General features: G+C 39.4%; 1 long non-coding RNA gene and 2 gene segments (V, D, J or C); 1 reads left to right on the forward strand and 2 right to left on the reverse strand.

Annotated features, from left to right (window-relative positions):
• The first annotated feature begins 230 nt into the window (after nt 1-230).
• LOC113649281 lies at nt 231-3,179 on the forward strand. Its single transcript, XR_003442110.2, has 3 exons — nt 231-1,696; nt 1,782-2,065; nt 2,159-3,179. It is a non-coding gene; the product is annotated as an uncharacterized LOC113649281 (long non-coding RNA).
• A 77-nt stretch (nt 3,180-3,256) lies between these two features.
• LOC113649274 lies at nt 3,257-5,615 on the reverse strand. The segment is given in 3 exon segments: nt 3,257-3,281; nt 5,149-5,428; nt 5,559-5,615. Coding segments are annotated over 3 exon segments (345 nt in total).
• A 2,661-nt stretch (nt 5,616-8,276) lies between these two features.
• LOC125140205 lies at nt 8,277-8,786 on the reverse strand. The segment is given in 2 exon segments: nt 8,277-8,620; nt 8,742-8,786. Coding segments are annotated over 2 exon segments (384 nt in total).
• Between the last annotated feature and the right edge of the window lie 15,203 nt (nt 8,787-23,989).

A 23,989-nucleotide genomic window follows, 5' to 3' on the forward strand; every position in this document is an offset into this window, starting at 1 on the left:
CTGTCTCCATAGAAATTACATACATTAAAGGGATAGTTCACCCAAAAATAAAATATCTGTCATCATTTTCTCATCCTCATGTTGTTCTAAAGTTGTAGGATTTTTTTTTCTGATGAGCAGAATATATTTTAATAAATGATCATAAGCAAACAGCTGATTGTAACCATTGACTTCCATAGTAGGAAAACGATGGAATTCAATGGGTACCATCAACTGTGTGCTTAGCATCATTTATCAAAATATCTTCTTTTGTGTTCATCAGAATAAAAAAATTCATACAGAGAAAATGATGACAGAATTTTTCTTTTTGGGTGAACTATCCCTTTAAAGCTGGTTTAGGACCAGAAGCAGCTGCTGGCATGACGGACATTAGCAGTAAAGTCATTTTAAATAGCATTTGGCTAATATTTGGTCCTATTACCTCTTTACAAGGACCCATAGGGCCCCATACAGGCACATGCAGTCTCATACACAGACAGGATCATGACTATCTTGAGTAATCATGACTATCGTAGCCACATAAAGTGCATCTATGCAACCTGGTGCAAACAGAGCAAGACAAAAGACAGTGCAAACAAACAATACAAATCAATACAACACACTACAAGACAATACTCAAAAGCTCAAAAAGTATGTACTCTTCTAAAATGCATAAGTTCATGTGGAAATCATATTCTGAATATAGAGATAGATATACAACATACAGATCAAGAGATATAACCAAAATCCACCATTTTCATTCCAAAATATATAGAATGTGTCTTGAATAATTTGTCACCCTCTCGAACACTGTTTTTGCACTGAAATTTATATAATCTTGAATCTACATCATGAAGCTACAAATAATAATTAATAAATAAAATTATTAAAGTGGAAAAAAACAAAAATTCTGTTGTTAAATCACTAACTTTGTTCTTTTACAGTTTTTTCCTGAATGCTTAAGCGCTAATCGTGATTCTTGTAGCACAATTTCTAAAACTATTATGTATAGCAAAACCACTCACTGAGTTTGCAAAACTAAAAACACAAACACTGCTTTGCATTCAGTTTGCAATTTTGTAACACACACTTTGCAAAACTGTAGGCACAATTCACTGCACAACACTCTTTTTGCAGAACTTTAAACACAACTCACTGCTTACACTCAATTACCAAATTTCCAACACACTCCTAGCAAAATTATACACATGTATGGCTATCATTAACACTATTTTGCCAACTGTCTGGCACACTTTCACATGTAAAAACTGTTTTAGATAATTAGTTCACTTTGCAATCAGCCTAAGCACTATAAATAAGCCACAGGTAAGCTGTCTGTGTGGAGTACGATGGAAGGAGCAGTAAGAGTGAGAAGAGTGAGAATCAGAGGAGGCCGAGGGAGAGGACGTGGAGGTGAAGAAAGAGGAGGAAGAAGAGGACGTGGAGGTGTAGAAGTAGGAGGAAGAGGACATGGAGTTGAAGAAGCGAGAGGGTAAGTTAGAGGAAGAGGACAAGGAGGAGCAAGAAGAGGACGAGGAGGGGAAAGAGGAAGGGTAAGAAGAGTAAGAAATGGAATAACTGATGACATCAGAGCTACAATAGTGGACCATGTCATCAACCATGGGATGACCCGGAGGGAAACTGGCCAACGGGTTCAGCCTAATTTGAGCCGCTACACTGTGGCAAGCATCATTAGGACATTTCGAAATGAGAATCGGTAAGTACTTTGTGGCCCTGTCATACTCTAATGAGAAACACAACAGTACCATAAATGCAAAAATACTGAAACTGTTACTTTACAGAATTGCTAGACATCCAGATGCTGGGGGCAGAGGAAGAATGTTCACTCCAGCGCAAGAGACCCATATAGTGAACATGGTGATTGGCAATAATGCAATAAGACTGCACGAAATACAGCAGCACATAATTGATAATGACACCATCTTTCAAAATATACAGTGTAAGCATTTCTGCACTAAGTCGTGTACTTGAGCCACAGAATAAGAATGAAGCAAATTTACAGAGTTCCTTTCGAGAGAAACACAGAACGTGTAAAGCAACTGCGATATGACTACAGTATGTGCAGGTAAGCTATAGTGTCATTGGTTCTGAATTTGAAAGTGCATACTGTAGTGCTGTGCATGGGCCTGATGTGTTGCATTTGTTTTGTCTTGTCCAGAGAGTGATGGAACTAGAAGCAAATGCCATGGGACATGAGCTACTTTTTGTAGATGAGGCCGGTTTTAACCTCAGTAAAACCAGGAGACGTGGCAGGAACATTATTGGACACCGTGCCATCATCAATGTCCCAGGACAACGTGGTGGTAACATAACCATGTGTGCAGCTATAAGCCAAAATGGTGTTGTTCACCATCATGCAATCATAGGCCCATGCAACACTGCACACATTATTGCATTCCTGGACACCTTACATGACATGCTCACTGTTCAGAGACCAGAGCATACCCGATATGTCATCATATGGGACAATGTTAGTTTCCATAGGGCTGCTTTGGTCCGCAACTGTTTACAGACCACCCATTCTTCATGGCACTCAACCTCCCTCCATACTCTCCATTCTTAAATCCCATCGAGGAGTTCTTCTCTGCCTGGCACTGGAAAGTGTACGACCGTCATCCTCATCAACAGGTAGCCCTTTTACAGGCAATGGAGGAGGCATGTCAGGCCTGGATACGGCATTCAATGAGATATTTTCCCCGGTGCCTTGGACTGGAAGATATCGCATGCAATGTGGACGAAATTTTGTGGCCGGACCCAGAAAGACGACATGATGTAGGCTGATTGCTGCTTTTTGTGAAATTACTATTTTGTGTTCTGACTTTGTCTTGGTTTTGATGAGTGTGAATAAACATCAATACTTGAAGTTTGGATCCTTGTATGTTTACATGACACTATGACAAAAGTATGACCTCAAATTGACATCTGTACACGGAGAAAGCAAAAGCCAGATGTGTTTTGTATTCATATTCATTTGTATTCCATCAGTGTGTAGTTGGCAAATTGTGTGCTTAGTAGATGATGGCTTGTGTTTACTGTTTGATACAAAAACACAATTTTTATGAAGGTGTGAAGAGTTTATCTAGCTGTGTTCACTTTTGCAAGAGAACTACAATGTTTTGATAATTGGGTGAAAGGTTTTCTTATTTGTGTGTAGAGTTTTGCAAAAATAGCCAATAGTTATAAAAAATGTGCTTAAGCATTCAGAAAAAACTGTAAATAAAGACATGGTTACAGAGCGAAATTATCACAGTAGTTGTCAGACTTTATGACTTTGTTGCCCCCTAGTGGAGAAAAGAGAGACATAGTTTTTTTTTCTTGAGAGGTCCTTGTATTTGAATGATTTTTGCATGATTGTATGTATGTATGTTTTTACTATGTTGTGTTTATGTATGGCTGTTACCTTGTATGTAGCATTTTAATATGTTGTTTATGTATGGCTGCTTTCTTGGCCAGGTCTTTCTTGTAAAAGAGATTTTTGATCTCAATGAGACTTCCTGGTAAAACAAAGGTTAAAAAAAGAGAGTATTACCTTTTTTTTTCTACTTTTGTTAAAGGTGGGGTGCACGATGTTCAAAAAATGCTTCAGAAAACTGAGTCGGGCCGACTAACAAAATAAAAGTGTAGCCTATGAGCAGAAAGGGGCGTGTTATGTCAATATGTGGGGAAGAGAGTGTTCAGTGCGCATGTCTGACATTACCCGAAATTGATTGAAACATGGCGGATACCAACCCAGTCTCACGGCAGTTTTTGACATAGTCACAAAAATTTAATCTATTGATTCATTTTCGTGGACACAAATTTCTCTTTTTTTCATGTCACTCAGCATGACTTTTCATCTAATGTATTTCAATAGGAAGCATCTTTCGTGTCTGCACCATGTTTTTCTTTCTGCCACTCGGAAGCATTGTTTTTGCTCATTTGTTATTCATTTTTAAACTTTAAGCACTACATTACTCAACATTTAACCAGGAGATTTTATCCTTGTTTTTATTGCTTTATATTCTGTAGGGTACTATGTGCTATGGTTTCTTTCTGAGAAAAGCTGTTTTTCCATCTATATGGTGTGTCAAATTGGACAGTAAACTAAATACTACAGTACCCATGAGCATTATCTACTTTTACTATGTTGAAGATGTCAGCTAAAACTACCTGATGACCCACTGCTGGTTCTCTTTTAATGATATCCTCATCTTTCTTTCAACACAAACACGAAAGTGTGCTTGATAATTCAACAATGCAATGTCATGACCATCCGTTCAGGGTACAACACACAGTACTATAAAAACACATTTGACCTGTGTTATCATAGTACTACTCAGTGAGTTCATTTATTGATAAAGAATATCCCCTTATATCACCATAATAGTTTAGATTTAGCTGATTTCAAATGTCAACATTGGCTTTCAAACATAGTGCACCCCACCTTTAAGGATAAAACTATATTTCGTACTTAAATCACCTTAAATACGTGAATCTGAAGATTTTACCTTATGAAACAATGTCTAATTCATGTACAGTTATTTCCAGTTAATTTCCCTGAATGTTTAATTCAACTCCTCTCAGGAGGTAAAATCTCTTTTCCTTCTGATGGCTAAACCTTTATTATCAATGTAATGTGTAATAATGTACTAATGGCTAATGAGATCATCAAGGTAAAGGAGAACAGGAAGCAAACAAAATATCAATAGGCTGAAATGGACCCACACACAAAGCAATCAAGCAAAACCTATTATAAGATATTACATCTATAGAATATAAGGTGCAAGATTATATTTTGCTTCCAAAACTTAAATTTGACATATTTTACTATTTCTAAGTTCAGTTATTTGTGTTTCTTTGTGCTTTAAAAGTATAACCTGATAATGTGTTGTATATTTTGTAAAAGTGTCCATTGAAACCATTTAATTTAATTTAACCATTTAATTTAAGTTTAATCTGATCATTTTGATCAATTTATTGTTGACAACAAATTTTATATTACAATAATCAGTACATGATTTTTTATTTGTTTTGTACCAGTTTTATAAGAACTGTCAAAAGGTTGCTGATTTTGTTTTTTTTTTTGATAATGAATGAGTTTACCTTCGGTATAACATAAATGTGTCAAGGTTTTTGTACAGTGCAGCTGGATTTCCTGTCACTGTGGGCTCCAGTGCACAGTAGTATAGAGCAGAGTCTGACACAGCAGCAGAGATGATCAGATCCACTTGTTTATCATCAACTTTAGCATCCAGACGCGGTGGATGAGGGTTACTTTTATCTCCATTTGGCAAGATGTAAAGAAGGAACTCAGGGATAGATTTTGGATTTTGTCTGTACCAGAAAAAGTTTCTTACTTTACCACTGTAGCTGCAGGACAGAGTAACATCATCGCCTTCATGTCGCTCTTTAGGTGTGAAAAGTGGCTTTATTGGGTCTGCCATGCCACCTGTCATAGAGAACATAATATAATTCGCCTTTAACAAAGTTAAATAACTATAACTGACTCACATTCTGATTTTTACTATCTGACTATTTACCATTACCACTAATGTTTCTAAATGTAAATATGAACTCACTTAATGAAAGCCACAGGCACATCAGTATAACAGTGAACATGATGAATGGTGTTGCCAAATGAAAAGTTCTCTCAGTACTCTGTATTTTGTGAACATCATAAAGGTGCATGAAGCTCCACCCCACAGCATCACATGACAACTCCTGTTCTTCTGACAGTTTATTGACTTGCTGCAGTCCACCTAGTCACCTACAAAACAAGTGATATATTCATTTTCTTATAAATCATTACAAAATCAATATTTGGTTTCTTGAATATATACAGAGATTGTGTCATAAATAATTTTGAATCTGCTTCACTTTTGTAATTGAAATGGACTTCATGTAGAAATCAAAAATTCATGTGGAAATCATCTGAATATACATATAGATATACAACATACAGATCAAATAATATAACAATAATAAAAAATAATTTTGAAAAAAAAATTCCCAATTTTCATTCCAAAACAAAGAATGTGTCTTACATAATTTGTCAACCTCTCAAACGCTTTGATTTTGGATTGAAATTTATATAATCTTTAATCTACTTTATGAATATACCTATAAATAAAAAACAAATAAGTTATTACATGGGGGAAAACATTAAAATTCTGTGGTTAAATCCCTATCATAAACTATAATCTAACCTAACCTAATAAGGGTCATGATTACATGGTTTCAATGCATGCCATACTCTCGTTGTATGTTGTATGTGTATGTGACAAATAAAATTTGATTTGATTTGAGAGAGAAATTATCACAGTCAGACTTTATGACTATGTAGCCCCCTAGTGGAAAAAAGAGAATATCACTTTACCATTTTGTATATCACTATTTCCTCCAAATATGAATTTTATTTTTAAAATTATATTTATATTTTGTTGCCAAATAAAATGTGAAACTAAAATATTTTAAAACTAAATTGTGTACAGTTTTAATTTCCCTGAATGTTTAATTCGACTCCTCTCAGAAGGATATGAAATCCCCTCTCCTTCTTATGGCCAAACCTTTATTAAGGGTGAGATTCAAATCAATATTGTGCTGGATTATAAGGTAAAGGACAACAGGATGAAAACAAATTACTAATACACTGAAATAGAGCCAGACACAAAGTAATCAAACAAACCCTATTAAAAGTTATTACATCTATAGCACATAAGGAGCAGGATAATATTTTGCTTCAATCTACTTCAATCTAACATATTTTACTACTTTTACATCTAATAATATAATTATTGTCTCAATAATAAAATAATTGAGCCAAATATAGTTTATCTCAGGTTCAATCCTTACACCATTCAAGTTAGAACATTACAGTGGCAGCGTGGCTGTGGTCGAGCATCGGTTATTGAACCAGCAAGTAACGTGTGATGATTCTTATCTGTGCCTTATGTGAAGTTCAGTTAGTTGTCTTTCTTTGTGCTACCACGATCTGAGAGAGAGAGAATGAGTAACTGAGCACACACACATGTACACACAGACACATATATAAATACAGACAGAGCAAGATTTCTTAACAGAACAACAGTTATGATTAATTTACAAAACAGTCTGTCTCCTGAGTCTTCCTCCACAACTTCTTTTGCCAGTGCACTACAGTATATATATTCAGCAATGTATATCAAGGACACCAAACACACACACACACACACACACACACACACACACACACACACACACACACACGAGAATGAAAACAGCAAAAGTGAAGGGCTGTTATGGGGCAGTTTACCAAGCTGTTGTGTCATGTATTAAATCATTCTCCAGATGGTAAAGAGACTGGAGCATAACTCCTTATCCTATCCAAGGAACCAGACATTACCTACATGTTTCTGTTAACAAATATTACAATTAATTTGTTAAGTGGCTCATGACCCTGATATTTGAAGCATGAGAAGTCCCACAAGCCTCCATAGGATTTTGACTCCAATATTTAATGAAAAACATTTATTTACACATCCTTTGGGTTACACCATTTTGTCACACATCCTTTTGAGTTGTTTTAAGCCCAAGCAATGGTTCTCCTAGTAAACCCCAAAATCTGATTAAGTACAGCACAATTGAGAAAAAAAAATGTCTGGCCTTCAAGTCACCCTCCAATACTACCTGCTGAGGGTATGGTGGGTGTCTTGTTTACAAGGACATATCTAGAGAAACACTACAGTCTGTAGGTTGTGTACCTGACCATATTCAGGATCATTAATATTAGACACATTGTTCCAGTACTTTGATAACATTCATAGACATTGATAATATTAATACTGGTAGCTATGGTTAAACCCGCTTAGGTCGAGTCCAGTCGAGCAGCTTTTATTGTCATGAAAACCATATATATCTGAACCAGTACAAAGTAAAATGAGACAATGTTTCTCCAAGACCATAGTTCTACATAGAACAACACAAAGATGGGGACTTAAAGTAAGTTAGTCCTAGCCACATAAAGTTCAATTGTGCAACCTGCTACAAACAGTGCAGGAAAGACAAACAAACAATACAAATCAATACAAAAAACTACGAGACAATACTCAAAAGCACTGACCAATGTACATATTGTACTGTATATTGTACAGTACATGTGCAAAAATACAGGGATGAACACCTAATATTACAGCAGCAGTTATATGAGGTATTGTAATGAGTTGGAGAGAGCAAAAAATTACAGGGCTCCTCATCTCCAGTGTTAAAGGAATGAAATTTACAGACCTCTGGTGATTCCTATAGTATAACAAAAGTGTGTGTTAGTTTTTGTACAGTGCAGTTGGATTTCCTCTCACTGTGGGCACCAGAGCACAGTAGTATAGAGCAGAGTCTGATACAGCAGCAGAGGAGATGATCAGATGCACTTGTTTTTTATTTTTATCATCAACTTTAGCATCCAGACATGGTGGAAGAGGGTTACTTTTTTCTCCACTTGGAAAGATGTAAAGAAGAAGCTCAGGATTAGATTTTGGATACTGTCTGTACCAGAACAGATTCTGTACGGTACTGACGTCTTTGTAGCTGCAGGACAGAGTAACACCACCACCTTCATCTACAACTTTATGAGTGAAAAGTGGCTTTATTGGATCTGCCATGGAGTCAACTGTCAAAGAGAACATAATATTATTAGTCTTTACATGATCAAGACAAAGTTAAATAAATCATTATTTAATAACACTATTTACCATTACCACAAATGTTTCTGAATTTAAATGTGAACTCACTTAGTGAAAGCCACAGGCACATCAGTATAACAGTGAACATGATGAATGGTGTTGCCAAATGAAAAGATCTCTCAGTACTCTATTATGTGAACATCATAAAGGTGCATGAAGCTCCACCCCACAGCATCACATGACACCTCATGTTCTTCTGACAGTTTCTTGACTTGCTGCAGTCCACCTAGTCACCTACAAAACAAGTGATATATATATATATATATATATACACACACACACACACACATATATATATATATATAATACAAATCTACAAAATAAATAATTTTGTCTTAAATCATTTTTAATCTATAAATCTCCAAAAAAGTCACATGCCACATTAACAACTCTTCTAAAATGAATAAATTCATGTGGAAATCACACTCTGTATATAAAGATAGATATACAACATATGGGTGAAGTGATATAACCAAAATCCACAGTTTCATTCCAAAATATATAGAATGTGTCTTGCATAATTAGTCATCCTCACGAACTCATGGACTGAAATTTATATAATCTTGAATCTACATCATGAATCTAAATAAATAAATAATATTATTACTAGGGACAAAAAACATTAAAAAGAAAATAGTATTCAATTCTGTTTTTAAATCTGTAAATTGGTTCTTTTAAATAAGGGACATATACGTTGGGCAAGAAGTGCAAAACACATTAACAAATCCGAAAACACTAACAAATCAGAATACGAATACAAATTAACAAATCTAAATACACATCAACAAATACGAAAACACAAATTCGTGCAACGATTCAGACAACCAACTGAAAAGGTAGGTATAGTTTGTGATTGGAAACTTACCGATCATTGTACAAGACACCTGTAATTCAAGATATACAAGTCAATGAAAGGTGTCCCGTCCGATGATAAAGTTTCCATTCACAAACGATACTTACCGTTTCTGGGTTGTCTGACTTGTCGTTGTGTTTTCAGATTTGTTAAATTGTTTCCAGATTTGTTAATTTGTTTTCGGATTTGTTAATGTGTATTCGGATTTGTTGTTTTGTTTTCGGATTTGTTAATGTGTTTTGCACTTCTCGGCCATTGTAGACATACTTACATAGAGAATCTATCACAGTAGTTGTCAGACTTTATGACTTTATGTCGCCCCCCTAGTGGAAAAAAAGATTATTTTTCATTACCTTTAAATTTTTCTTCTAATTGCAACCGATATAGTACAGAAACATATTGCATTCACTTGAGGAATAAAAATCTACTCTGTTTTTCTGAATTAACGCGTTAGTTCTCAAAATTATAAGAATTTTTTCATGAAATAAAATGTATTTGCTCTGTTTTTCTGAATTATTGAGTTAATTATCTCAGAATTATGAGATCATTTTTCATAAAAAAAATTAATTGTTCTGTTTTTCTGAATTAATGAGATCCCTCAAAATCCTGCCATCATCTATTTTAGGTGGAATGCATGGAAGTTAACATGTCCCGCCTTTCAAGTTGAAGGGATCTCAAAATAATTTTTTTCATAATTCTCATAATTCTGAGATAATTAAGTCGTTAATTCAGAAAAACAGAGTAGATTTTTTTCCTCAAGTGAATGCAATATGCTTCCGTAATATAGTATTATAATTTATGGGCTATTCTTTTTTAAGGATAAAACTACGTGACATACTTAAATCACCTTAAATAGATTTTAAAACAAAAGATTTTACTTCATGAAAAAATGTCTAATTCATTTACAATTATTTCAAGTTATCCATTAAAGGAACAAATATTCTTCTGAATGATGATTCTAAAGCAGTACACAGTGTTAAAATCATTTCTAGCTTTGAGTCCATTATATCCAGGTGATGTTATCTAATGTGTTATAATTGAGACAAGCAAAGTTTTCATCAAGTTCAATCCTTACACCATTCACATGAGAACTGTTGTGGCTTTATTAACATAAAGACTTGGACACACGCAATCTCTTATTGACTTTGCTTTACTTACACATGCACACTTTACTTCCTCATCCAATTACAGGCATACATATGTACATAAACACAAACTCCGTGGGTGACCTGGAATAAACCATTCACTGCATACAGTATACTACAAGAACATTACAGTGGAAGCATGGGTGTGGTCAAGCATCGGTTATCGAACCAGCGGGTAACATGTGACTATTCTTTGTGCTTTACAAGTCTACCATGATCTGAGAGAAAGAATGCGTGACTGAGCAGACACACACATAAATATAGACAGAGTAAAATTTCTTGACAGAACTAAGTTATGAGTCTTTTTCTTTTTTGTCTGTCTCCTGAGTCTTCCTCCACAACATATCCTGCCAGGGTACTACAGTGCTGCCGAATCTCTGGGTCAAGTCTGCCATGAAAGCAGGAGCAGTCCAAGAGTTGTTGAACACTCCAAAACCTGCTGCAGCACAACATGTCTCTAGCTGTATCCCCTGCAACAACACTACATTGTGTTGATCAGGAATTCTCGACACCGGACAATCTAGAGACATCTCTGGAACTGTTTGAACATGCACAGATGCGTGTTAATGGTTGGAGGAAAATTGGGCCTTGAGATGTGACATGTTAATGGTTGGAGGAGAATTGGACCCTGCTATCAGGTGAAGGCTATCCTTATTGTGTCCTTTACTACCGGTCAAGAGAATGACAACCCCAAAAGGACTGTTATAGGGGCATTTTACTGAACTGTTGCGCTATGTATTCGAGCATTCACCAGATGGTTTAGTGACTTGAGAGTAACTCCTTATTCTATCCAAAAAAACCAGACATTACCTACATGTTTCTTTTAACAAATATTACCAGTAGCCAGTGAACTCCTCCTAAAGATAACCATTTTTCCCATAGTACTGTCTGAACACCTAAATCTTTTAAACTAATATTTATCAAAACAGTACTAAAAAACAGACCTTGACCCCTGTCAGCTAAACCTCCAACCCTTGTAAACCTACCCTTTATCTTCAAGATCCAAGAAAAGGTTGTTGCACAGCAGTTATGCTAATTACCTAACATTTATGAAATGTATCAGTCAGGATTTAAGCCTCATCATAGCACAGAGTCAGCACTGGTTAAAGTTGTAAATTACCTCCTACTGGCCTTTGATCAGGGTTCTGTCTCCTTGCTGGTGTTGCTTGACCTGAGTGGGGTTTTTGACACCAGTGATCATACTATTCTACTTGATAGGCTGCCTAGAGAAATATTTTTTGAGCTAAGTGAAGAGCCGTCTCCTGGCTCAGGTCTTATTTGACTGATTTTCAATTTGTAGATGTAAATGGTGACATCATGGTGCTCACTGCTGCTGCTGATGGCCCATGTGAACAACCTGGAGCTATATGGGACTGCTATGGATAGAACCACTTAGAGACAATGGTGCCGGCATTGAACTGCTGTTATGTCAGTTGGTTTTGCACTCAGGTCTCCAGCATTGAACATTTGATGGATTCGGCAGGACGAAATTAGTTTTAAATCTACAATGGATACAGAAATATCAGTTATAAGTTGCTCAAAAGCTCCTGCTTACACAAGTCTTGTGTACTTACATACCTTATTGAAAGGACATTATTTATAATCACAATCTCCAGTGAGACCCAGATGAGGATGGCATCAATTTTGAGACTGGTTCCTCTTAAGGATTCTTCCTCATATCATCTCATATTTTGCCTAAAATATTGATTCACAAGCATGAACGCATGATAGCCTTCAGCTCCATAGAAGGACCTGAGACATACTCACAGAGTAACATCTCTCTAGATTATCGTGACCTCCAAGACATCTTCAACCTCATCCTGTCTTCTGTCAGGTGCCTTGCCCCTGGGGTCAGGTTTGCCTCTGTTCCTAAACAACAACCCATTGAAGAATGCTTTAAGGAGGCACTTCAACATGGATACATCTGGCCACCCACCTCCCTAGTCTTTACACAATCAAGGCAACGGTATCACACTACTATTGTACTAGTATTGTACTAGTGTGTAATCACTTATTACTATTTCTGAATTAAATGAAAAGTCAGTGTTAACTCACTTAGTGAAAGACAAAAGCACATCAGAATAATAGTGAACATGATAAAAGGTGTTGCCAAATGAAAAGGTCTCTCTGTACTCTATTATACGAACATCTTGAAGGTTCATGAAGCTCCACCCCAAAGCATCACATGACATCTCCTGTGCTGCTGACATTTTCCTGATTCAGTCTACCTCATCAGCAACAAAACAAGTGATATATCCATTAAAAATTATATATATTCTCAAAAATCAGCCCCATTTTGGTTCTAAAATATATACAGGGATTGTGTCTTACGTCATTTTTCAGTTCTAAAGTAAAAACAGAGTGTGTCTCTTATATAATCTTTCACCTGAACTTTTTTATTTAATTGAAATGGACTTAGTGATTAGTGTTCTGAGACAGGATCCTGGGCCAGGACACTATGTTTATGTCACGGACACTGTGCAATCTATAAAAATTAGGAATCAAATCAGTTCCCTGCAGCTTTTATCATCTGCAGAAAAATGTGTGCAATCAGGTAAGAGGAAGTATGGTGTCTTGACTTCCCCTTGGATGTGAGCAGACAGCAGTGATTGCGACCTGCCTGAAACTCAAGACCAGTTCTTGGCTGGCTATTAACAAAGGTTTATACCCAATTTTTCAGATGTCACCTTGAAAATTTACTGTTGAGCAAGTAGAATTTTGCCAGTTGTAATAACTCACCTTGAAGAAGTTAACACTTTTGCTCTAACATTACACACACAAACAGCTATAAATACACATAAACATTATGTGGCAGTGCTACAAGGTAAAACTGATTTTGTGTGGTTCCTACTTCTGCATTTGCCTAACTTTTCTAACCCAAAATAAAAATAACAAAAATAAAAAAATGCAATGCTTGGTAGGGTCTCCCAAGGCAAACAGGTCCAAGGTGACAGGCCAGACAAAGAGCGGTTCAAAAACCCTTTATGAAGAAAATTATAACAAGTTCCGTGACGTCGCCCGGTATGGCGCAACCGGGGCCCCACCCTGGAGCCAAGCCCGGGGTTGGGGCTCGCATGCGAGCGCCTGGTGGCCGGGTCTTACCCCACGGGGCCCGGCCAGGCTCAGCCCGAAGGAGTAACGTGGGGCCGATCTCCTGTGGGCCCACCACCTGCAGGAGAAACCGTAAGGGGCTGGTGCAATGTGGATTGGGTGGCAGTCGAAGGCGGGAGCCTCGGCGACCCAATCTCCGGATACGGAATCTGACTCTAGGGACATGGAATGTCACCTCGCTGGGGGGGAAGGAGCCTGAGCTAGTGCGGGAGGTTGAGAGATACCGACTAGAGATAGTTGGGCTCGCCTCCACGCACAGCTTGGGCTCTGGAACCCAACTCCTCGAGAGAGGCTGGACTCTCTACTACTCTGGAGTTGCCCGCGGTGAGAGGCGGCGGGCTGGTGTGGGCTTGCTCATAGCCCCCCAGCTCAGCAGCCATGTGTTGGAGTTCACCCCGGTGAATGAGAGGGTCGTTTCCCTGCGCCTTCGGGTGGGGGAGAGGTCTCTCACTGTTATTTGTGCTTATGGGCCAAATGGCAGTGTAGAGTACCCGACCTTCTTGGCGTCTCTGGGAGGGGTGCTAGAAAGTGCCCCTACTGGGGACTCCGTTGTTCTACTGGGGGACTTCAACGCTCACGTGGGCAGCGACAGTGACACCTGGAGGGGCGTGATTGGGAGGAACGGCCCCCCCGAACTGAACCCGAGTGGTGTTCTGTTATTGGACTTCTGTGCTAGTCACAGTTTGTCCATAACAAACACCATGTTCAAGCATAAGGGTGTCCATCAGTACACATGGCACCAGGACACCCTAGGTCGGAAGTCGATGATCGACTTTGTGGTTGTTTCACCTGACCTCCGGCCGTATGTCTTAGACACTCGGGTAAAGAGAGTGGCAGAGCTGTCAACTGATCACCACCTGGTGGTGAGTTGGGTCCGATGGCAGGGGAGGAAGTTGGACAGACTTGGCAGACCCAAACGTACTGTGAGGGTCCGTTGGGAACGTTTGGCAGAGTCTCCTGTCAGAGAGATCTTCAACTCTCACCTCCGGCAGAGCTTCAACCAGATCCCGAGGGAGGTTGGAGACATTGAGTCCGAGTGGACCATGTTCTCCACCTCCATTGTTGATGCAGCCGCACAGAGCTGTGGCCGTAAGGTCTCCGGTGCCTGTCGTGGCGGCAATCCTCGAACCTGGTGGTGGACCCCGGAAGTAAGGGATGCCGTCAAGCTGAAGAAGGAGTCCTATCGAGCCTGGTTGGCTCGGGGGACTCCGGAGGCAGCTGATAGTTACCGGAGGGCCAAGCGAGCTTCAGCCCGGGTGGTTGCAGAGGCAAAAACTCGGGTCTGGGAGGAGTTCGGTGAGGCCATGGAGAAGGACTATCGGTTGACCTCGAAGAAATTCTGGCAAACCGTCCGGCGTCTCAGGAGGGGGAAGCAGTGCCCTGCTCACACTGTTTACAGTGGGAGTGGGAATCTGCTGACTTCGACTGGTGACATCCTGAGACGGTGGAAGGAGTACTTCGAGGATCTCCTCAACCCCACCAACATGTCTTCCATTGAGGAAGCAGAGGCGGAGGGCTCGGTAGTGGACTCGTCGATCCCCCAAGCTGAGGTCACTGAGGTAGTTGAGAAGCTCCTCAGTGGCAAGGCACCGGGGGTGGATGAGATCCGCCCTGAGTACCTTAAGTCTCTGGATGTTGTGGGCTGTCTTGGCTGACACGCCTCTGCAACATCGCGTGGCGGTTGGGGACAGTGCCTCTGGACTGGCAGACTGGGGTGGTGGTCCCTCTGTTTAAGAAGGGGGACCGAAGGGTGTGTTCCAACTATAGGGGGATCACACTCCTCAGCCTCCCCGGAAAAGTCTATGCCAGGGTACTGGAGAGGAGAATTCGGCCGATAGTCGAACCTTGGATTCAGGAGGAACAATGCGGGTTTCGTCCCGGTCGTGGAACACTGGACCATCTCCATACCCTCACCAGGTTGTTGGAGGGTTCATGGGAGTTTGCCCAACCAGTCCACATGTGTTTTGTGGATCTGGAGAAGGCATTTGACTGTGTCCCTCGTGATGGCCTGTGGGGGGTGCTCTGGGAGTATGGGGTCCGGGGCCCTCTGTTAAGGGCTGTCCGGTCCCTATATGACCGTAGCAGGAGTTTGGTTCGCATTGCCGGGTGTAAGTCAGACTTGTTCCCGGTGCGTGTTGGACTCCGGCAGGGCTGCCCTTTGTCACCGGTCCTGTTCATTATTTATATGGACAGGATTTTTAGGCGCAGTCAGGGGCTGGAGGGAGTCAGGTTTGGGGACCACAGGATTTCGTCTCTGCTTTTTGCAGATGATGATGTCCTGTTGGCTTCTTCAAATCAGGACCTTCAGCATGCACTGGGACGGTTTGCAGCCGAGTGTGAAGCGGCGGGGATGAGAATCAGCACCTCCAAGTCCGAGGCCATGGTTCTCAGCCGGAAAAGGGTGGCTTGCCCTCTTCAGGTTGGTGGAGAGTCCCTGCCCCAAGTGGAGGAGTTTAAGTATCTTGGGGTCCTGTTCACGAGTGAGGGAAGGATGGAGCGGGAGATCGACAGGCGGATCGGTGTATCTTCCGCAGTGATGCGGTCGATATACCGATCTGTTGTGGTGAAGAAAGAGCTGAGCCGCAAGGCGAAGCTCTCTATTTACCAGTCGATCTACGTTCCTACCCTCACCTATGGCCATGAGCTTTGGGTCATGACCGAAAGGACAAGATCCCGGATACAGGCGGCCGAAATGAGTTTCCTCCGCAGAGTGGCTGGGCGCACCCTTAGAGATAGGATGAGGAGCTCAGTCACTCGGGAGGAGCTCAGAGTAGAGCCGCTGCTCCTCCACATTGAGAGGGGTCAGCTGAGGTGGCTCGGGCATCTGTTTCGGATGCCTCCTGGACGCCTCCCTGGGGAGGTGTTCCGGGCATGTCCAACCGGGAGGAGGCCCTGGGGAAGACCTAGGACACGCTGGAGGGACTATGTCTCTCGGCTGGCCTGGGAACGCCTCGGTATTCCCCCGGAAGAGCTGGAGGAAGTGTCTGGGGAGAGGGAAGTCTGGGCATCCCTGCTTAGACTGCTGCCCCCGCGACCCGGCCCCGGATAAGCGGTAGAAAATGGATGGATGGATGGAAAAAATGCAAAAATAACAATGATACTTGTCTTCAGTATTAAACTGAAGAAATTTACAGACCTCTGCCAATTAGTAATGTATAACAAAACTGTGTGGTAGTTTTTGTACAGTACAGCTGGGTTTCCTGTCACTGTGGGCCTCAGAGCACAGTAGTATAGAGCAGAGTCTGATACAGCAGCAGAGGAGATGATCAGATCCACTTGTTTATCATTAACTTTAGCATCCAGACGCGGAGGAATTTGGTTACTTTTATCTCCACTTGGAAAGATGTAAAGGAGAAACTCAGGATTAGATTTTGGATATTGCCTGTACCAGAACAGATTGTTTACGGTACCACTGAAGTCTATTTAGCTGCAGGACAGAGTAACATCACCTTCATCTACAACTTTATGAGTGAAAAGTGGTTTTACTGGATCTGCCATGGAGTCACCTGGCATAGAGAAGAGAATATAATATTAGTCTTTACATGATTAAGACAAAGTTAAATAAATCAGACTCACATTCTGATTTTTTCACACTACTATTTACCATTAAAATAATGTTTCTGAATGTAAATGTGAACTCACTTAGTGAAAGCCACAGGCACATCAGTATAACAGTGAACATGATGAATTGACATGAAAGGTGTTGCCAAATGAAAAGATCTCTCAGTACTCTATTATGTGAACATCATAAAGGTTCATGACGCTCCACCTCACAGCATCACATGACACCTCCTGTTCTTCTGACAGTTTCTTGACTTGCAGCAGTCCACCAAGTCACCTACAACATTAAAAACATTAAAATTTCCTAGTTAAATCCCTAAGTTTCTTTTTTTTTTTTTTTTTTCAAAAATGGACATGATTACGGAGAGACATCATCACAGAATTTGTCATACTTTATGGCTTTTTGTTGCCCCCCAGTGGATAAAAAGAATTTTACCTTTACCTATTACATTTTCTTCTTTTAATTGCCTCCGAATATTATTTTTATTTAAGAAATCTTAGTTATAATTTGTGGGCTAAGAAAATGTGAATTTCTATTTCACCCTGTTGCAGCCCAATGAGTTTCTTAACAAAGCCAAACAGATCAAATGACCTCCTTCACCAACCAGGGGACCGAGCGACTGTAATGAGTCTGTCTGTGTTCCCCTTTGTTTCTGCCTGCTGTTAATCGTTGACCCCGCCCACCTATTTGTTACCATGGAAATTTAATTGCAAGCAATCTCTTCCCCGGGTGTTTTGTCTTAGTCCTTGTCTGTCTCCGACTTGTGATTGGTTCTCGTTCACTATATGTACTCTGTTTTGTTCACTTCCCGGTTGTGAGTTGTTGTTAGTGTGTGCTGTTCTGTTGGGTTATGTCTGTTCCTGTTTCCTGTCCTGCTCAGTGTTCTGATCTGTTTTGCCTGCTTGTTTGTTATCTGTTTCTTGTTTTTTGATTATTAAAAGGATTAACTGCACATGGATCCACATTCCTCTGTGACTCATCATGACAGCGACATCCAGGCAGTGCATAGCAGGTTGCCGAAAAGCGCCCTCAACAAACCGGAGTGGAATGGCATCTTTGGCTGGGAAATATTCCGAGCCATGCTTCCATTAGAACATATAAAAAGGATCCTGCTCTTTGTTAAACATAGTGCTGACTGAAGTCCTCCCCAGGACCAGAAGTGAAGGTCAAAAATAGGAAGGCCAAGAATAGTGATATCTGATGAAATAAGAGCAACAATTATTGACCATGTAGTAAATCATGGTCTCTCATTCAGAGAAGCTGGTCTAAGTGTGCAACCAAATCTGCCACGTTCAACAGTTGCATCAATGGTATGCATTTTTCGACAACACAACAGGTGAGATGAGCATCCCTTAATGATAACAGAATTACACATAACAGTAAAATACAATGTGTACATTTTTACAGATTGACATTTTGAAGCCTATTGCAATACAGTAGTAGTGATTTTCTGTAGGATCCAAAGGTACAAGAGGAGGGAGAGGCAGAATCTGTTATGATATGCAAGAAATTGCCATTGTTTATATGGTAATTGCCAACAATGCAATAAAAATTTTGGAAATTTGGGAGAGTGTGCTGGCAGACAATGGCACTTTTGAAAATATGAATATGGTTAGCACAACAACAATTGCCAGAATCCTAGAGAAACATAAAATAAGGATGAAGCAACTGTACACTGTACCCTTTGAGAGAAGCAGTGAACATGTGAAAGAACTCGGGTATCAATATGTCCAGGTACGAAGTCTGTTCAGTAACCAAACAGGGTACATACATTTTGATGCATAATGTCAATTACTGTGAAACTGTCTGCAATTTAGAGTGTAATGGAGATGGAAGCCAGACGAACTCCACATACTTTTATCTTATGTATCTTATTATGAAGCTGGATTCAACCTGGCAAAAACACAACGCAGGGGAAGAAATGTAATGGGACAGAGAGCGACTGTGGAGTTCCCAGGCCAAAGTGGAGCTAACATCATGATGTCTGCAGCAATGTCCAATGAAGGTTTGCTGTTACACAAACCACTCATTAGCCCCTAAAATACAGAGAGGCTCATTTCATTTCTAAATGACCTACATATTCGACTTGTGCCAGCAGAGGAAAGACGCCAAAGGGCATCAAACTCCCCTACCTTCAATGTTTTGTGGGATAATGTGACATTCCACCACTCTGCTGCAGTCACAGAGTGGTTTGCGGCACATCCCAGGATGTCAGTATTACACCTGACTCCATACTCCCCTTCCTTAAACCCCATAGAGGAGTTTTTATATGTGTGGAGGTGGAAGGTTTATGACCACCATCCACATGACCAAATGACTTTACTGGAGGCAATGAATGCGGGGTGTGGAGACATTTCTCCTGAAGACTGCCAGGGATGGATCAGACATTCCAGGAGGTACTTTCCAAGATCCATTGCCAGAGACGACATCAAATGTGATGTTGATGAGAACTTGTGGCCAAATGCAAGAGAGAGAGCAGACTAGAACCATCACTGTAATTTACTATAATGAACAACTACACGTTACAGTAATACGTAGAATGTATTTTATTTATTCTATTATCATTACAGTTGTAGCGATTTTGGCTCGAGAAGCAAGGTAAATATTTATAAGTGACTATAACGTGTTATAGTGACTTCCAAATATTTTAACCTAAGTTGAAATTAATGGTACTGGAATTAACGTTACACTTATTTGGTCTGTTCGTCCGGCGAACAGGCCGTGTAACCTTTATTAATTCTATGAAGGCGGTATCTTCCTGGCCAAGAAAGATTCGCTTTCCTTTTACTGTATACCGTAATTTAAATTAAATTAACTCAATAGAGCATGTAGTTCAGACCCGATGTTGCAGGTACCTTAATTTGTGAGCGACACATCACCTGTGGCTCAAAATTATGACATTTAATGAATGAGACAAACACAACATAAAACTAACTACACAAACAAAGGAAAGAAATAGGGAAAATGAAAATAAAATAAAGAAATTAAAATTGGGGAAAGAGAGGAAGAGACTGGAAAGAAGAAACTAGAGAAAGGAAGGAAAGGAATGGCAAGCTTAGACTCAAAAATTAATCACACCCTAACTGGGAAATCGTCACTGAAACTTAAATTCACCTTAAGATTCAATGAAAGATTCCTAATTAAAATTACGCATCTAAATTGGTTGGTAAAGGAAACGTTACTTGCATTGGCTTACTGAACAAGAGTCTGGGTGCAACAGAGAAATCTCTGAAAAGTCAGTTAGGGTGGGGTCAGACGTTCTTCCAAGTTCTCCTGAAGATCAGAGCAGTTGTCGTTCTTGGAAGTGAAGCTTGCTGGAACTTCTTTGAAGGAAGATGGAGTCGTCTTGAAGCTGTTCCAGAAGTCTGACCACGGATTAGTGGTGTTTCTGACAATTTAAAGGTCGCAAACTCCACCCATCTTTGGGGAGATGACCAATACTTCGGTCAGGATTTTGGAGGGAAAAACTCCCTTTGTTTCAGGTGTCTGTGGGCGTGGTTTAGCTATCAAACTTTTAGATGACTTTAAAGTTTGATCCAGGGTGTATTAAGATGGTATGGCGCCTTTCGTGCTCAAATAAAATACACCAGTGCTTGAAAAATGAGTAACCGATAATTTTGTGGTCATTTGGATACTAAACATGAAGAGTAATGACGGAATGAAGGCAGCGGTACATTACATACATAGATCATTAATCAAAGGGTAACTGGGGTTAATACGATATTGTGTTCTTATAAAGGCAAAGAAACAAAAATGAAACAAAACAAGATGCACTTTCATTAGGGAAGTAAAAAGAAAACGATAGCTTCGTATACATTCTGACATCAGACCTTAAAGGGGCATACGGCATTAGAACAGGTATACATTAACATGCCATGATCAGTAAGATATGATGATAGAGTATAACGGATTTTAAAATACAATGTTGTTTTCTGACACATGAATAAAATACACCCTTGTCAGGAAATTAAGGAGCAAATAATTTTAAGTCAGGCAAGCCGTAAAAGAAGAAACACATTACAAAAAGGGTTATAAGAATGAGAACCTTAGAGTACCTTATCTTGGGTTTTATTAGTAAAAGGAATGTCTCATTGTGTTGTGTGTGTGTGTGTGTGAGTTCTGTTTGTGGGCCCCAATGAGCCGCATGGGGTTATCTGGTCTTTGTGTAGGTTCCAGACATTCTGGAGCCAGGTGTGGGTGTAAAACTGGGTTGCTCATCGGTTAATTGAGGAGTAGATGTTGAAATTTAGGGTGCCTGGGACATGAAATCTAAAATGACTGGTACCGGACGCTACACAGTGTTTTTTGGAGTTTTTTTCCTCTTTTTTCACCTTTTGGTTATAATTTTTGAGTACTATATTCATATAAAATTAATTTGATTCATTCGTGTTACAAATGTTTTCAATAAAGTGAAATTGTGTTACGGTATTCTATATGAATAACTGATTTATGTGGAATATCAGTAAAACTTTAAAAAAGAAAAGTTCATCAATTATGTAATGCTTCCTGTTGATAGTGGTTTTTTAGGTCAGTGTGTTGTGAATGAAATGTGTGTTTTCTGAATGAGAATTGTTGTGTGTTATGTTGGTCTGAGTGAGTTTTGTAGGTGAGTAACTGTTTGGCCAACATGCTGGTAATTCAGGCTGTGAATAGTTTTGAAAATGTGGTTTTGATATTAAACCATGCTTGTTAGCAACTGAAAAAAACAAACTAATTTGTGTCTTTTCATTTTCTATCACAATGACATTATATTGTAATTTTTTGTCAGTCTACTAGTAAAGAAAAATAAGTGTGAATCCTGCCCAGTCTCTTACAATCAATATCCCACATACGTTAATGTGTAAATTTGTGCTTTTGAAATTCATAGTTGCCACTTAGAAGTTATTCAGCCTTATGCATTTTCAAAACTTGTAATCCAAAACATAGATTATATCAGGAAATACTACAATAAAGCACTGTCATATTGAAAAAATGACTAAACATTTTGACTATATTGTTCATAAACAATGATACAAGGACTTATTTTGATGGCAATGATATGTTCATTGACACAAATACTTACTTTTGAGAGTACTGAGGATTTTGAGCAAAAAACAGGCTTTTGCAAGAAATCAAATGTGTTTTGCTATTGTGTTTTTACACATTGTTTTGAGAATGCACTTACTGATTTGCAAATTTTAAGGATGATTCGAGAAATGCTCCAAAGCAACTGAGAAAAACTGTAACTGAAGAACTTTACAGACCTCTGGCAATTCGTATAACAAGTGTAACAAAACTGTGTGTTAGTTTTTGTACATTGCAGCTGGATTTCCTGTCACTGTGGGCCTCAAAGCACAGTAGTATAGAGCAGAGTCTGATACAGCAGCAGAGGAGATGATAGATCCACTTGTTGATCATTTTTATCAACTTTAGCATCCAGATGTGGTGGAAGAGGGTTACTTTTATCTCCACTTGGAAGGATGTAAAGAAGAAAGTCAGGATTAGATTTCGGATATTGTCTGTACCAGAACAGTCTCTGTGCAGTACCACTGAAGTCTTTGTAGCTGCAGGACAGAATAACATCACCTTCATCTACAACTTTATGAGTGAAAAGTGGCTTTATTGGATCTGCCATGGATTCACCTGTCACAGAGAAGAGAACATAATATTATTTGCCTTTACATGATCAGGACAAAGTTAAATAACTAAGACACACATTTAGATTTTTTCACTCACTACTATTTACCATTATACTAATGTTTCAAAATTGAAATGTGAACTCACTTAGTGAAAGCCACAGGCACATCAGTATAATAGTGAACATGATGAATGGTGATGAATGGTGTTTCCAAATGAAAAGGTCTCTCTGTACTCTATTATGTGAACATCATAAAAGGTTCATGAAGCTCCACCCCAAAGCATTACATGACACCTCCTGTTCTTCTGACATTTTCTTGACCTGCTGCAGTCCACCTCGTCACCTACAAAACAAGTGATATATCCATAATATATATACTTTTTTAATTCTATCCTTATATCCTTCTTAGACTTAAATAGACTAAATGCATATTATATATACAAACCAGATTCCAAAAAACTTGGGACACTGAACAAGTGAATAACAACAGAATGCAATGATGTGAAAATTTCAAATTTCAATATTTTATTCAGAATACAACATAGAGGACATATCAAATGTTTAAACGGAGAAAATTTATCATTTTAAGGGAAAAATATGTTGGTTTTAAATTTCATGGCATCAACACATAAGCTGCCCATGCCACACGGACTTATGCAACCACATACCATCAGAGATTCAGGCTTCTGAACTGAGCGCTAATAACTTGGTTTGTCCTTGTCCTGACATCCCAGTTTTCCAAAAAGAACTTCAATTTTGATTCGTCTGACCACACAACAGTTTTCCACTTTGCCACAGTCTATTTTAAATGGGCCTTTGCCCAGAGAAAACACCTGCGCTTCTGGATCACGTTTAGATATGGCTTCTTTTTTGACCTATACAGTTTTAGCCAGCAATGGCGAATTGCACGGTGGATTTTTTCACCGACAATGTTTTCTGGGAGTATTCCTGAGCTCATGTTGTGATTTCCATTAGAGCAGCATTCCTGTATATGATGCAGTGCCGTCT

The sequence above is a fragment of the Tachysurus fulvidraco genome, chromosome 1 (assembly GCF_022655615.1).
Source record: "Tachysurus fulvidraco isolate hzauxx_2018 chromosome 1, HZAU_PFXX_2.0, whole genome shotgun sequence".
Lineage (NCBI taxonomy): Eukaryota > Metazoa > Chordata > Actinopteri > Siluriformes > Bagridae > Tachysurus > Tachysurus fulvidraco.